This window comes from Cupressus sempervirens, chromosome 3 (assembly GCF_028749045.1).
Source record: "Cupressus sempervirens isolate cs-2001-9-10 chromosome 3, ASM2874904v1, whole genome shotgun sequence".
Classification (NCBI taxonomy): domain Eukaryota; kingdom Viridiplantae; phylum Streptophyta; class Pinopsida; order Cupressales; family Cupressaceae; genus Cupressus; species Cupressus sempervirens.
Window position 1 is genome coordinate 590,808,002 of NC_143120.1, and position 12,015 is coordinate 590,820,016.

At 33.5% G+C, this 12,015-nt stretch overlaps 1 protein-coding gene across 3 annotated transcripts in view; it reads right to left on the reverse strand.

Moving 5' to 3' along the window:
- Window positions 1–301: 301 nt before the first annotated feature.
- The window catches only part of LOC149568053 (Haloacid dehalogenase-like hydrolase (HAD) superfamily protein), a 132,560-nt gene continuing 120,846 nt past the window's right edge, over window positions 302–12,015 (reverse strand). For 2 of the 3 annotated variants that reach the window (XM_089821061.1, XM_089821059.1), the window contains one exon: window positions 302–567. In XM_089821061.1, coding sequence (XP_089677187.1) covers window positions 444–567 — 124 coding nt within the window. In that variant the 3' untranslated portion in view covers window positions 302–443. Of the gene's footprint in view, window positions 568–2,086; window positions 2,717–12,015 lie in introns of those variants that run through there. The other variant, XM_089821060.1, reaches the window with a different exon arrangement.

Consider the following 12,015-nt stretch of genomic DNA (forward strand, 5'->3'; position numbering starts at 1 on the left):
TGAAAATCTCTACATTCATTGATTTAGGGGAGTAGCCCATCTTATCCTTCATGTATTTTCATGTGGAAAAATAAATTATTTTTCGTTTTTTAAAATATTCATGTTGATTTTTTTACACTACTCTTCTAAATAAGTATTTTTTCATAAAATACAATCACTCAATTTGCAAAAATGAAACATATCTATAAATTTTCACTCATCAACACTTTACACTATCTTAATCTAACATTTCCTTAAAATATATTCACTCTAGGCGTATATAAGAAGAAACATACTTGTAACTTAAGGGCTTTCTTCCAAATTAGGAAAAACAACAATTCAAATAAATCTTACCATCTTAAACGGATAAGTTTATTTAATAATACAAAAATATTAATTATAATGAATTGAAGGACAATAATAAATATTTAAAATGTATACAACCATTTTTTATTACAAATTTGCTAATTTACATATTGCTTTTCTAATAACATTTTACAAAATTCCAAGTCAAATTGTACATTTGGAGGATCACCAATGTAATCGAAAATTGCATTTGCTTTGTCAAATTCTTCTTCAGCTGTATACCTACATCATCATAGAAATCTACATCAAGAGAACATACTAAAAATAACAGCAAAAAATAAGATTACCCACTATTCTCAATACATTTATCTATCACATCCTTTACCCCACATTTATTTATCACATCCTTGACCCTATTTCCTACAAAAGTAAATATAGTCACATTTTTCACTTAAATGACACTCTATTGAGTGGGTGCAAAATAAGCATTTAGTTTTGATATGATTGAAGAAAGTGGGCTAAAAATGTGAATGGATTTGTTTAGTATAGTAAATAGGGTCGAAGATGTTATAGATAAATAAGTTAACAATGGTTAAAATGGTGTAATGACCTGTCACACTAAACAATTGATTCAATAAATTTGATAAAATTTATTATGATTCTTGATTCTAAAAGTATGAAACAAATAAATCATAATTATTAATCACAACAAATAATAATTATTAATAGTTTCTAATTGTAATAATTACATTATAAACAATCAAGTACTAATAGTTTGTTGACAGCAATTTCATAATCAACAATCAAAATAATAAATCATCATTTATAATATCAATTTAATTATCACAATTTAATCTATCATCAAGATTCCTATTAATAACAAGACCTCTAATGGAGCTAGAGTCCTTGCTTTTTGTCAAAAATGGAGAATATATTTGATCTACAATTAAAGAACAAGGAGGAAAATAAGCATCATAGTAAGAGGGATCACATTGCATAACTAAGATGTACTTAGTTATGTTATATTGCGTTACATTATTTTCCCCCATTTCAAAGGAGGTTTATTTTTTACTTGTATTATTGTTCTATGAGGATTTAGGGTGTTCTTACCAGATTCTTTCCTTAATGAACCTTTGAGTTCAATTTATTTTAATACAATTTTATCTATTGACTTGTCCATGAATCAAATTATTGAAATTATTAAATATATAAATAATTCAAATTTTTTAATAAATATTTTATAAAGTAAATTAATTTTTATTAGTCTAATTAATTTTTTAATTTATCATTAAAAATCATACAAATGTAAAAAATAATTTACTTTACAATATATAAAGTGTACCAAATTAAAATAAATATAAATATTTTTAAATTATTACTATAATTCATTATTAAAACATATAATGTTTTTTGACAAAATATAATAAAAATTTATGTAATAATCTAATTTAAAAATAAAATGAAAATTTCTATCTATATTTAATTAAAATAATGTAATTATATTTTAAATAATGTATACAAAACCTTTGCACGGTAATGAAAAAGCCACTGTTAAAATCATAAATCCAGAATTATTTTTAAAAATGCCTTCTAAATTTTCTAACAGTTGTTACGATTTTACTTATAATGATGTCAGTGCGAAAACAACGCGAAAACAACGTAACCTAGAAAAATAATAACTTTACAAATCTAACTCCAACTTTCACCACGTGTCTCTGCTGAGTTTTTTTAAGATTTTTTTTTCCAAAATGAAACCCCAGAAAAATGAGCCACGTCCAATCAAAAAACAGATAAATCATAATTTTTCAAACAATGAAATTGATTAAAAAATCAAACCTTAAGTTACAGATTTATTTTTCCTATCTTGCACTTTTATCGAAACAGGATTAATGTCATTTCGTAAAGATGAAAACATTAATCCCTGCCTCTATGGGTAGGGACTAATAATAATAATAACAATAAAAACTAAAAATAAACAGTCGGGAAGTCACGACCAAATACATTAATCGCAGGTCCTGAAGATATTTCTCTATTTATACAACCATCGCGACAGACTTTGAATGGGGAATCACAAACAGAGGTATATACCTTCTCAGGCTTCAAAACACACAAACACTACAGTACAGGTTGGCGGAAAATTCTCCAGCACATATACTTATGATCAATACCCGATTACCTGATTGATCCTCCAAAGTAGGGTCTTGCAACAAGATAGAACATATCCTTAGACATGATCAAGGAGAACGGATAGCCAAATGTATGGTTCTTGATAAATCTCCTAGTAATGAACTTATGATACATGAAGATATTTGACCCATTTTGAAGAAACAGGAAAAGATCTTTGAAGATATCCCTCTAGGTCTACCACCAAAAAGGGGCTTCGAGCATTCCATAGAATTAGATGAAGGAGCCAAAGCAGTCATAACAACCCCTAATTGACAATCCAATAAATACAAAAGAGGAAATTAAAAAGACTATTAAAGAGGACATATTCAACCAAACAACATTTTGTTTGCCTCATTAGTAGTACATGTTAAGAAAAAGAATGAAACTATGAGAATGTACATTTTATAGAGCCTTAAACAAAAAAACTATCAAGAATAGATATCCAATCCCAAGGATTGATCAAATATTGACCTAAGATCTAGATATCACCAAATCAGAATGAGGAAGGAGAATTTTCCAAAAACAACATTAAGATGTCATTATGGACATTTTGAATTTCTAGTACACCAATTTGGTCTCACAAATGCTCCGGCTACTTTCCAATCATGCATGAACTATATTTTTAGAAAACAATTAATTTTTTCCCCTTATATTCTTTGATGATATACCCATTTATAGTAAAACTTGGGAAGAACATTTGCTACATATCTATAAAGTCCTAAATATTTTAGAAACAGAGTCGTTATGTGCCAAAATTTCAAAATGTGAGTTTGGGCTATGAGACTAATTACTTGGGACACAAGATTAATGCAAAGGGAGTAAGTGTAGATGAAGAGAAGATCAAAACTATCAAAGAATGTCCAAAACCAAAGACCCTAACTCAGCTCCAGGATTTATTGGATTGTGCAATTATTACAAATGGTTTGTAAAAGGATTCTTTAAGATTGCCGCCCTCCTTACCGATTTAACTAAGAAAGGTGCTTTCACATGGAATGAGAGGGCACAACAAGCATTTGAACAATTAAAAGAAACTATGAGCTCATGTCCTATTTTAGCCAAACCTAATTTTACAATGCCCTTCAAGTTACAATGTGATGCATCAGGGGAAGCAATTGGAGCAGTTCTCATGCAAAAGAAGCACCCCATAGCATTTGAGAGTCGCAAACTCACGGAATCAAAAAAACATTATTCTATACATGACAAAAAAATGTTGGCCATAATGTATGCCTTAGCCAAATTTTGACAGTATCTAGTTTGTGGAAAGTTCATTGTTAAGATAGACCATAATAGTCTACATTTCTTCTTAAGTCAAAAAGATCTTAATGACTGGCAACAAAAGTGGGTAAGTAGGATTCAAGCATATGATTTTGACAGAGTATGTTAAGGGGGTGAATAATGAAGTTGCAAATGTGTTATCTAGATGCCCCACCTAAATATGATTACCAATATTTTAAGACATTGGAAAGGAGGTATCGTTGTTGAGTATGCGAAGAACCTTGAGGCCAATGAAATATTAGAGGGAAAAATCTCAAATGAAGATTTCAAAAACCAAGATGATATTATATTTTACAAAGGAAGAGTATCCTTAACCCCCCAGTCAAGAATGAAGAACACAGTTTGAAAGCAGTATCATGATAATCCCCTATCTGACCATCAAGGATATTTCAAAACATACAAATAGGTAATAGAGAAATTTTCTTGGAAAGGGTTGAAGAAGGATGTCCAGAAGTATGTACAAGAATGTATGACATGTCAACAAAATAAGGTAGAACAAACACATCTTGCACATCTACTACAATTGTTACCCATTCCTAATCAGAAATAGGAGAGCATTTCAATCGATTTCATAACCGGCTTGCCCAAAATCCAAGGGAAGAACATTATCTCTGTATTGGTGGATAGACTCACCAAATATGCTCATTTCTTTCCAACTAGCACCGAATCATTAGCTCATCAGATAGCGGAACTAATTTTCAAAGAAGTATTTAGACTCAATAGACTTGTACAAAATATAATCAGTGACAGCGATAACAAATTTATCAGTTAATTTTGGCAAGAACTATTCAAATTAGCAAGAACCAATCTAGCCCAAAGCATGAGTTACCACCCCCAAATAGATGGGCAAGTTAAATAGTAAATTAATGGTTAGAAGGATTCTTCAGAAACTATGTAGCTAGGCGACAAAAGATGTGGATCAAATAGATACATCTAAGTGAATTATGCTCTAACACAACCCACCATATGTCCATTGGAATGACTCCATTCAAAGATTTATATGGTTATGAGGCACCTACATTGGTAGCTTGATCCTACTGGAGAGCCGAGTACTAAGCACACAAGATTTTATTCAACACAACACAAATATTTTAGAGACTCTAAAGGAGAACCTACAAGCTCAGACCCAACAAAAGATTTATGCTAACAGAAAGCGCATTGAAAAGGCATTTGTTGTTGGGGATATGGTATTCAAAATATTACAATCTTATAAACAAACTTTGATAAGAAAGAATGGAGCAAGAAAACTCAAGCCAAAATTCGATGGACCATATCATGTAGTAAGAAAGATTAGAGAAGTAGCATATGAACTACAACTACCAAAAGGGAATAGGATCCACAATGTTTTCCACATCTCACGGCTTACGAAAGTATTGGAAAAACAAATAGAACCTTGTATAGAACTACCCCCTTTTGATGACAAGGGGAAGATTGTCCTAGAACCTGAAGTTATTCTAGGTACATGGGAAGGAAGCTAAGGAATAGAACTATTACTAAGTAATTAGTCCAATAGAGGAATCTACCCAAGGAAGATGCCACTTGGGAGATGGAAGAAACTATCAAATTGCTTGAGGTCAAACAAATTTCGGTCAGAGGGATTGTAATGACTGCCAAGAATCAAGGTAAACAATTGATTCAACAAATTTGATAAAATTATTATGATTCTTAATTCTGAAAGTATGAAACAAGTAAATCCATTCCATTCATCAAATTTAGATCCAAGTATTTAAGCTAAAGATCTAAATAGATTAATTTATCAATGTAATGAATGACTAATCAATATAATAAATAATATAGTAGTTTGTTATTATAATAATTCTATTATAATCAATATAATAAATAATATAATAGTTTTTTATCATAATGATTTCATTATAATCTAGGCTACACAGGTACCTCCCCCCCCACTCCCTTCGGACCAAGGTAAGTTCAAACCAGTTCGAAGTGCGGGTCCGGTTCGAACTTGGTTCAACTACGGTCCATTTTTTCACCCTTGGTTCAATCTGGTTCGAACTGGGTTCGAATCCGAGCGAACCACCTTAAAAAAAATCGAACCCAATTCGAACCCGTACAGATGGACGCTTGGAAAGTTTTTAGTTAGCAATTTTTATAATTTTTTGGCTTCCATAAAACCTTAAAAAGTGTTATTTATTGGTTTTGTTTCTTCTCATTGTTATTTTATGTTTCTAAATAGGTTATTTTGTCTTAAGAGAGAGAAAATAAGTTTTTGAGCAAGCATCCGGTTGTGTAAGGAGTTTGAACATTGATTTGTTTGTTTCCTTCAAGTGTTTGTGCATCATTCATACACATTTGCAAGCTTGCAATGGCTGGAAAAGGTAAGATCTTATTCCATTTGCTATTGTTTTTGTTCTAATTTTTTCATTTTTCCATTTCTCTTTCAATCTTCATATGTTCTTGAATCTTTTCCATTATTTCAAAATGTCATTTTCTTTCATATAAATTATGAACATGTATCAAATTTTTGGCCACAGGGAAAGGAATGCCATCTACCTCTTCATCAATAGGCAACACTGAACAAAGAATGGAACCCAACTCTGATTCTCCTCTATGGAAGTATGTAGACATTATAAATCCCCCTCTAGGAGGTGGTGCATTCCGTTGGAGATGTCGAGAATGTAGTGCCAAAAGAAATAGTTCTACTTCTTATTATCCTGTGGTAGGCCATTTATGTCGTTACATTTGAAGAGGAGTCAAAAAATGCCCTGGCAAAAAAGGTGCCTCTATACCAAATCAAATTGTGTTAGAATATACTGAAGAGCACGAGGCAGCAGAAGAGAGAGAAGGACGCAGGGCAACAGAACTCAATAGCAATAAAAGTAAAAGAGCAAAGGGAATGCAACCTCCCTCAGATGTTATAATACAAGACCACCCCTTCTTTAGTACCACATCAGACATTGACAATGAATTTGTCCCCATTGTACACAAAAGAAAGGGGCCACTAGAAACTTCTTTTCAAAATAAGGGTCAAGAAATTGTTAACATTAAGGTGGGAAGATGCCTATATGCAAATGGGTTGTCCTTTAATGTTGTCAACTCTCCATTTTGGAAGGACATGTTGAGGGGTGCCAATGAAGCTCTAAAAGGGTATTGTGGCCCCGGGTATGAGAAAGTGCACACCACCTTGTTGGATAATGAGGTCCAATGGATTAAAAATCAATTGAAACCCATATGGGACTCATTGATTGAGACAGGGGTGACAATTGTTTCAGATGGTTGGAAGGATTCCAAGAGCTGTCCCTTGATCAATGTCCTTGCAGTGTCCCCTAAAGGGGCAATGTTTCTAAAAGCGGTGGATTGTGAGGGCAAAGTAAAAGATGGGCCATTTATTGTTGATATCCTAATTGGGGCCATTGAACAAGTGGGTGCAAGAAACGTTGTCCAAGTCATAACTGACAACGCAAAGAATTGTAGAGCAGTAGGTTTGAAGGTTGAATCACGATATCAACATATCTTTTGAACACCTTGTGCAATTCATTCACTCAATCTTATGCTACAAAAGATTGGTAACCAAATTGAGTGGATCAAAATAGTGTATGAAGAGGCTGAGGACATACAAATTTTTATTACAAACCACCACATGACTCAATCTCTTTTCAAGAACTACTCAAAATTGGAGCTATTGAAGGTAAATGAATCTGAACTCAATTTGAATTTAGTAATTTAAATTTTAATATTTGACAATTTCTGATTTTCATATTTTACTTGTGCAATGTGTATACTTTTCTCTAAAATATGTATCTAATAGTTCTTGTTTTTTGCTCTAATTTATGTCATAGGTTGTTGAGACCCATTTTGCATCACATATAATTATCTTAAGATGACTTGTGCAAGTGAAAGATGCATTTCAAAGTGTGGTAATCAGCCACAATTGGCGTGTATGGAAGCAAAAGAACACTGAAAGGGCAAACAAAATAAAGGATAAGCTATTGGCTGAGTCATGGTGGGAATGTATGGAATATCTCCTTAAGATCACTGAACCCATTATGAGCATGCTTAGGTACACTAACATGGATAGGCCTTGCCTCGGAGAGATCTATGATGACATAGACTCAATGATTGAGAAGATCAAACAAGTTCTAAATGAGAAAGAGCAAAATCTGCAAGAGACCTTTTTCAAACAAGTAGAAAAAACTATTGATGAAAGATGGAACAAAATGACCACTCCATTACATTTTCTTGCCTATGCCTTGACCCCCAAATACTATAGCTCACAATATTGTGATCTACCAGGAAGGTTGCCACCATATAGAGATATGAAAGTGTTTGATGGGTACCAAGCAACATTTAGAAGAATATTTCCTGATGATCATATGAGAGATGTAATCATGGATGAGTTCATAGAGTTTGTCAATGCTTGAAGTCTAAGTAATGATGCTCTTTGTCATCGGTTCAAGAAGGATGATTCCAAACATTGCAGCCCCTTGCAATCAAAGTTATATCAGAAGTAAGTTTTATTTTTTTAAAAATTAGCTCACTTTATCTTCAAAAGAATCATGACTAGAAAGTGATTTAAATTTTTTTTATAAGATTGAATTAATTCTTTTTTAATTGCTTACCCTATGTTGTCTGTATAGGTTGCCAGTTCTTTTGCATCAAAAAGAAATTGGAGCATCTATTCTTTCATCCACTTGGTGAAGCGCAATAGGTTGCAATAAAAAAAGCAGTGAACTTGGTATTTGTGCATAACAACTTGCGCCTTCTTTCGCACAAGAGTCAAGAATACAAAGAAGGGGAGACAAAGAAGTGGGATGCAGGTGCAGAGATAGCAAACTTGAATGCTTTCATTGCTCGGCTTACAATTAATGATTTTGATGACTTTGACATCAATACCATTGTTGATTCTGTTGCTGATCCCATTCGCCTTGGTGCAAGTAATACCGAAGATGGAGAAGAAGAAGATGAAGATTGAAGAACTTAGAACTAAGAATATTAATAGATTTCCATTCCATTAGTTAAACAATGAATGTGAAACAATGATACTTGAACTTGATATTTTAAATGTTTTGAATCGTTGATGTTGAAGTTGATTGAACTATGTTACTATATGATGGCATGATCACTATGATATGTTACTGTTTATGGTGTTTTAAAGTTTTTGTTGTTTAAATGTGTTTATGCTACTATGCTACATTCTAATTTTAACTCATGCTTCATATATATATATATTTATTTATTTATATTTATTTATTTTTTCTATAATTTTTACATGTTTTTGTACTAACGAACCCAAACCCCTTTCCAAAATTTTGTCAAACTTACAAACCGGTTCTCAAAATTTGAACTTGGAACTGAACTTGAACCGGCAACTTAGATTATAATCAATCAAAGTTGTAATAATAGTTTGTTGATAGTAATTTCATAATCAACAATCAAAATAATAAATCATCATTTATAATAGCAATTTAACCATCACAATCTAAACTATCATTAAGATTTGTCTTATTAGTTCTTGCCATAGCAGGCAACTGTAGCATTCAATGCACTTCAAATTTTTAATTTGTTTGTCCAATAAGAACAATTTATTATTCAAATGTTTTTTAAGCTATAAACTTTTCATATTTATTGCATGAAAAATAATTCAACACAATATATTTATTGAAACTTTGATTGGTTGTTTTCTGGTACAGTAGGTAGTGTAACTTTTTCATATGCTTGTCCAATCAGAACGGTTTATTATTCTATTACTTTTTGCAACTATAAAGTTTTAATATATATTATATTTGAAAGTTTATTATCTCCCTGCCAACATTGCTGAAGAAGTGAGACAGGATTGTGCTGTGGCTCTCAGGAAGGCTAAGCCTCCTAAGTGTAACATCCCCAAAGCTGAGATTAAAGCTTTCAAAAAGCTTATTCGCAACCATGATTTGGTTATCTCCAAGGCTGATAAAGGAAATGCCACAGTGATTATGAACAAACCTGACTACACTTCTAAGATGCTCGACCTTCTGTTAGACACCAACAGCTATAGGGTTGTTCCCCACAACCCTTGCACCAAAATCATAAAGAAGGTCAAAACAGCCATCAGCAATTCTTCTTTTGATGATGCCACTAAAAGACGTCTTTTTCCCTCCAAGGAGCTTACCCCTCGGATTTATGGGATGCCTAAAATCCACAAAGCTAACATTCCGTTGAGACCTATAGTAGATACTATAGGTTCCCCGACCTACAAGTTAGCTGCCTATCTTGCCAAATTGCTCGCCACGCACATTGACAACTTTGACTCCTTTGTCAAAGACTCTAACCATTTTGTCCAATTCATTAAGGATGCTAGATGTGATAGTAATGAAATCTTGGTTAGCTTTGACGTCATTTCCCTCTTCACCAAGGTCCCCATCCCTGAATCCATAGAGATTGTCAAGCGCAAGGTGAATGGTGAGGTGGCTTCTCTGGTTGAGTTGTGCTTACGATCCACTTTCTTCTCCTTCCTTGGTGTCATTTATGAACAAGTGGATGGTGTGGCAATGGGTTCACCACTCTCCCCAGTTATCGCGAACATCTACATGGAAGCATTTGAGGAGAGTGCATTACACTCTTTTTCCCTCAAGCCCAAGTGGTGGAAGCACTATATAGATGACACCAACATATGTTGGCCACATGGTCTAGACAAGTTGGAAGAGTTTCATACACACCTCAACAATTTAGTCCCCTCCATTTCTTTCACCAAGGAGATCGAATTAGACAACTACTTACCTTTCCTGGATGTTTTAATCATAAAAAAACCTGACGGGTTACTTGGTCAAGGGGTGTTTCGCAAAGCTACCCACACTGACCTTTATCTTAATGCTTCCTCGCACCACCACCCCGAGCAAAAGGTTGGTATCCTTAAAACCTTGGCCCTGAGAGCACATAGGATCTGTGACAATGATAACCTTGACCAAGAACTTCAACATCTCCGTCAAGTTTTCAAGTGGAATGGATATTCTAGCAGACAAATCACTAAAGCCTTCCACTTGGCCAAATCTCTTCATCTTTCGCCACCCAACATTGCTCCCTCTATCCCTGAGACCTCCCCATTTTTCTCCATCCCCTATGTTGCGGGGATCTCCCACAAGATCTCTAAACTTCTTAACAAAAAGAGCATCAGGGTAGCATTCAAGCCATATCCACTCTAAGACATTGCATCCCTCCCGCTAAGGACCACAGGGACGTCCTTACTGAGGCTGGGGTCTCCAAAGTCATGTGCTCTTGCGGAACCCCTTACATTGGAGAAACTGGTCGCTCTTTCAACACTAGAATCAAAGAGCATGCCGCTGACATCAAACATGAACGAATTCTTAAGTCAGCACTTGTTGAGCATTCTTCCTCGACCAAGCATCACATATGCTTAGAGGACACCCAAATCGTGTATAGAGAGGACAATTTCTTCAAGCGCAAGCTCAAAGAGACTATTGAAATCAATAACAACCCCTCTAACCTCAATCGAGATGAGGGTTGGAGCTTGAGCACATCCTGGCGTCCGTTATTATCTTCCCTTCGCAGCAACAATCTTGTGTCTCGACCTTCTTTCTGTCCTTTCTCCTTCTCTTTGGTTTCTTTTTCCCCCTTTTGAGTATCTCCTTGGTTCTCCTTCCCCTCCTCCTTCCCCCCCCCCCGCCCCCCCAACTCTTCCTCATGCCTTGGCCTTCCATGACCCCGCCCCCCCCACCCTTGTCCCTTCTTCCTCTCATCTTCTTACCCTGAGTTGAGGTCCTTGCTCTCTTTCCTGTGTTTTAATCTCATGGTTCTTATCCCCCTTTTCTCTCTTTATATTTTTTAGGTCACCTCTCTGCGCTTTATTTTCTTGTCTTATTTGGTAAGGCTCATCTCGGTCTTCTATCTTCTCTCCCTTTAATTATTCATTTTCTCTTGTATATTTATTCCCTTATTATTTACTATTATTAGTGAGATTATCCTTTTTTATTTTTTCAATATTTTTTATTACTATTAGGTCTCGCATATATATATATATATATATGTACATATACATATATATGTGAGTATATACATACCTATATATATATATATTTTTTTTTTTAAATATTTTTTTTTAGTTTTCTCCTATTGTATTTATTCCCTTATCATTATTTTTTATTTTAAATTATTTTTCATCATTTTCTATTATTATTGAGGTCATCTTTTGTCTTTCTTATATATATATATATATGTTTTAATTATCAATGTTATATATATGTTCTAATTATCAATGTTGTTATTATTTTTAGGTCTAGCACTTGCATATATATATATATATATATATATATATATATATATATATATATATATATATAT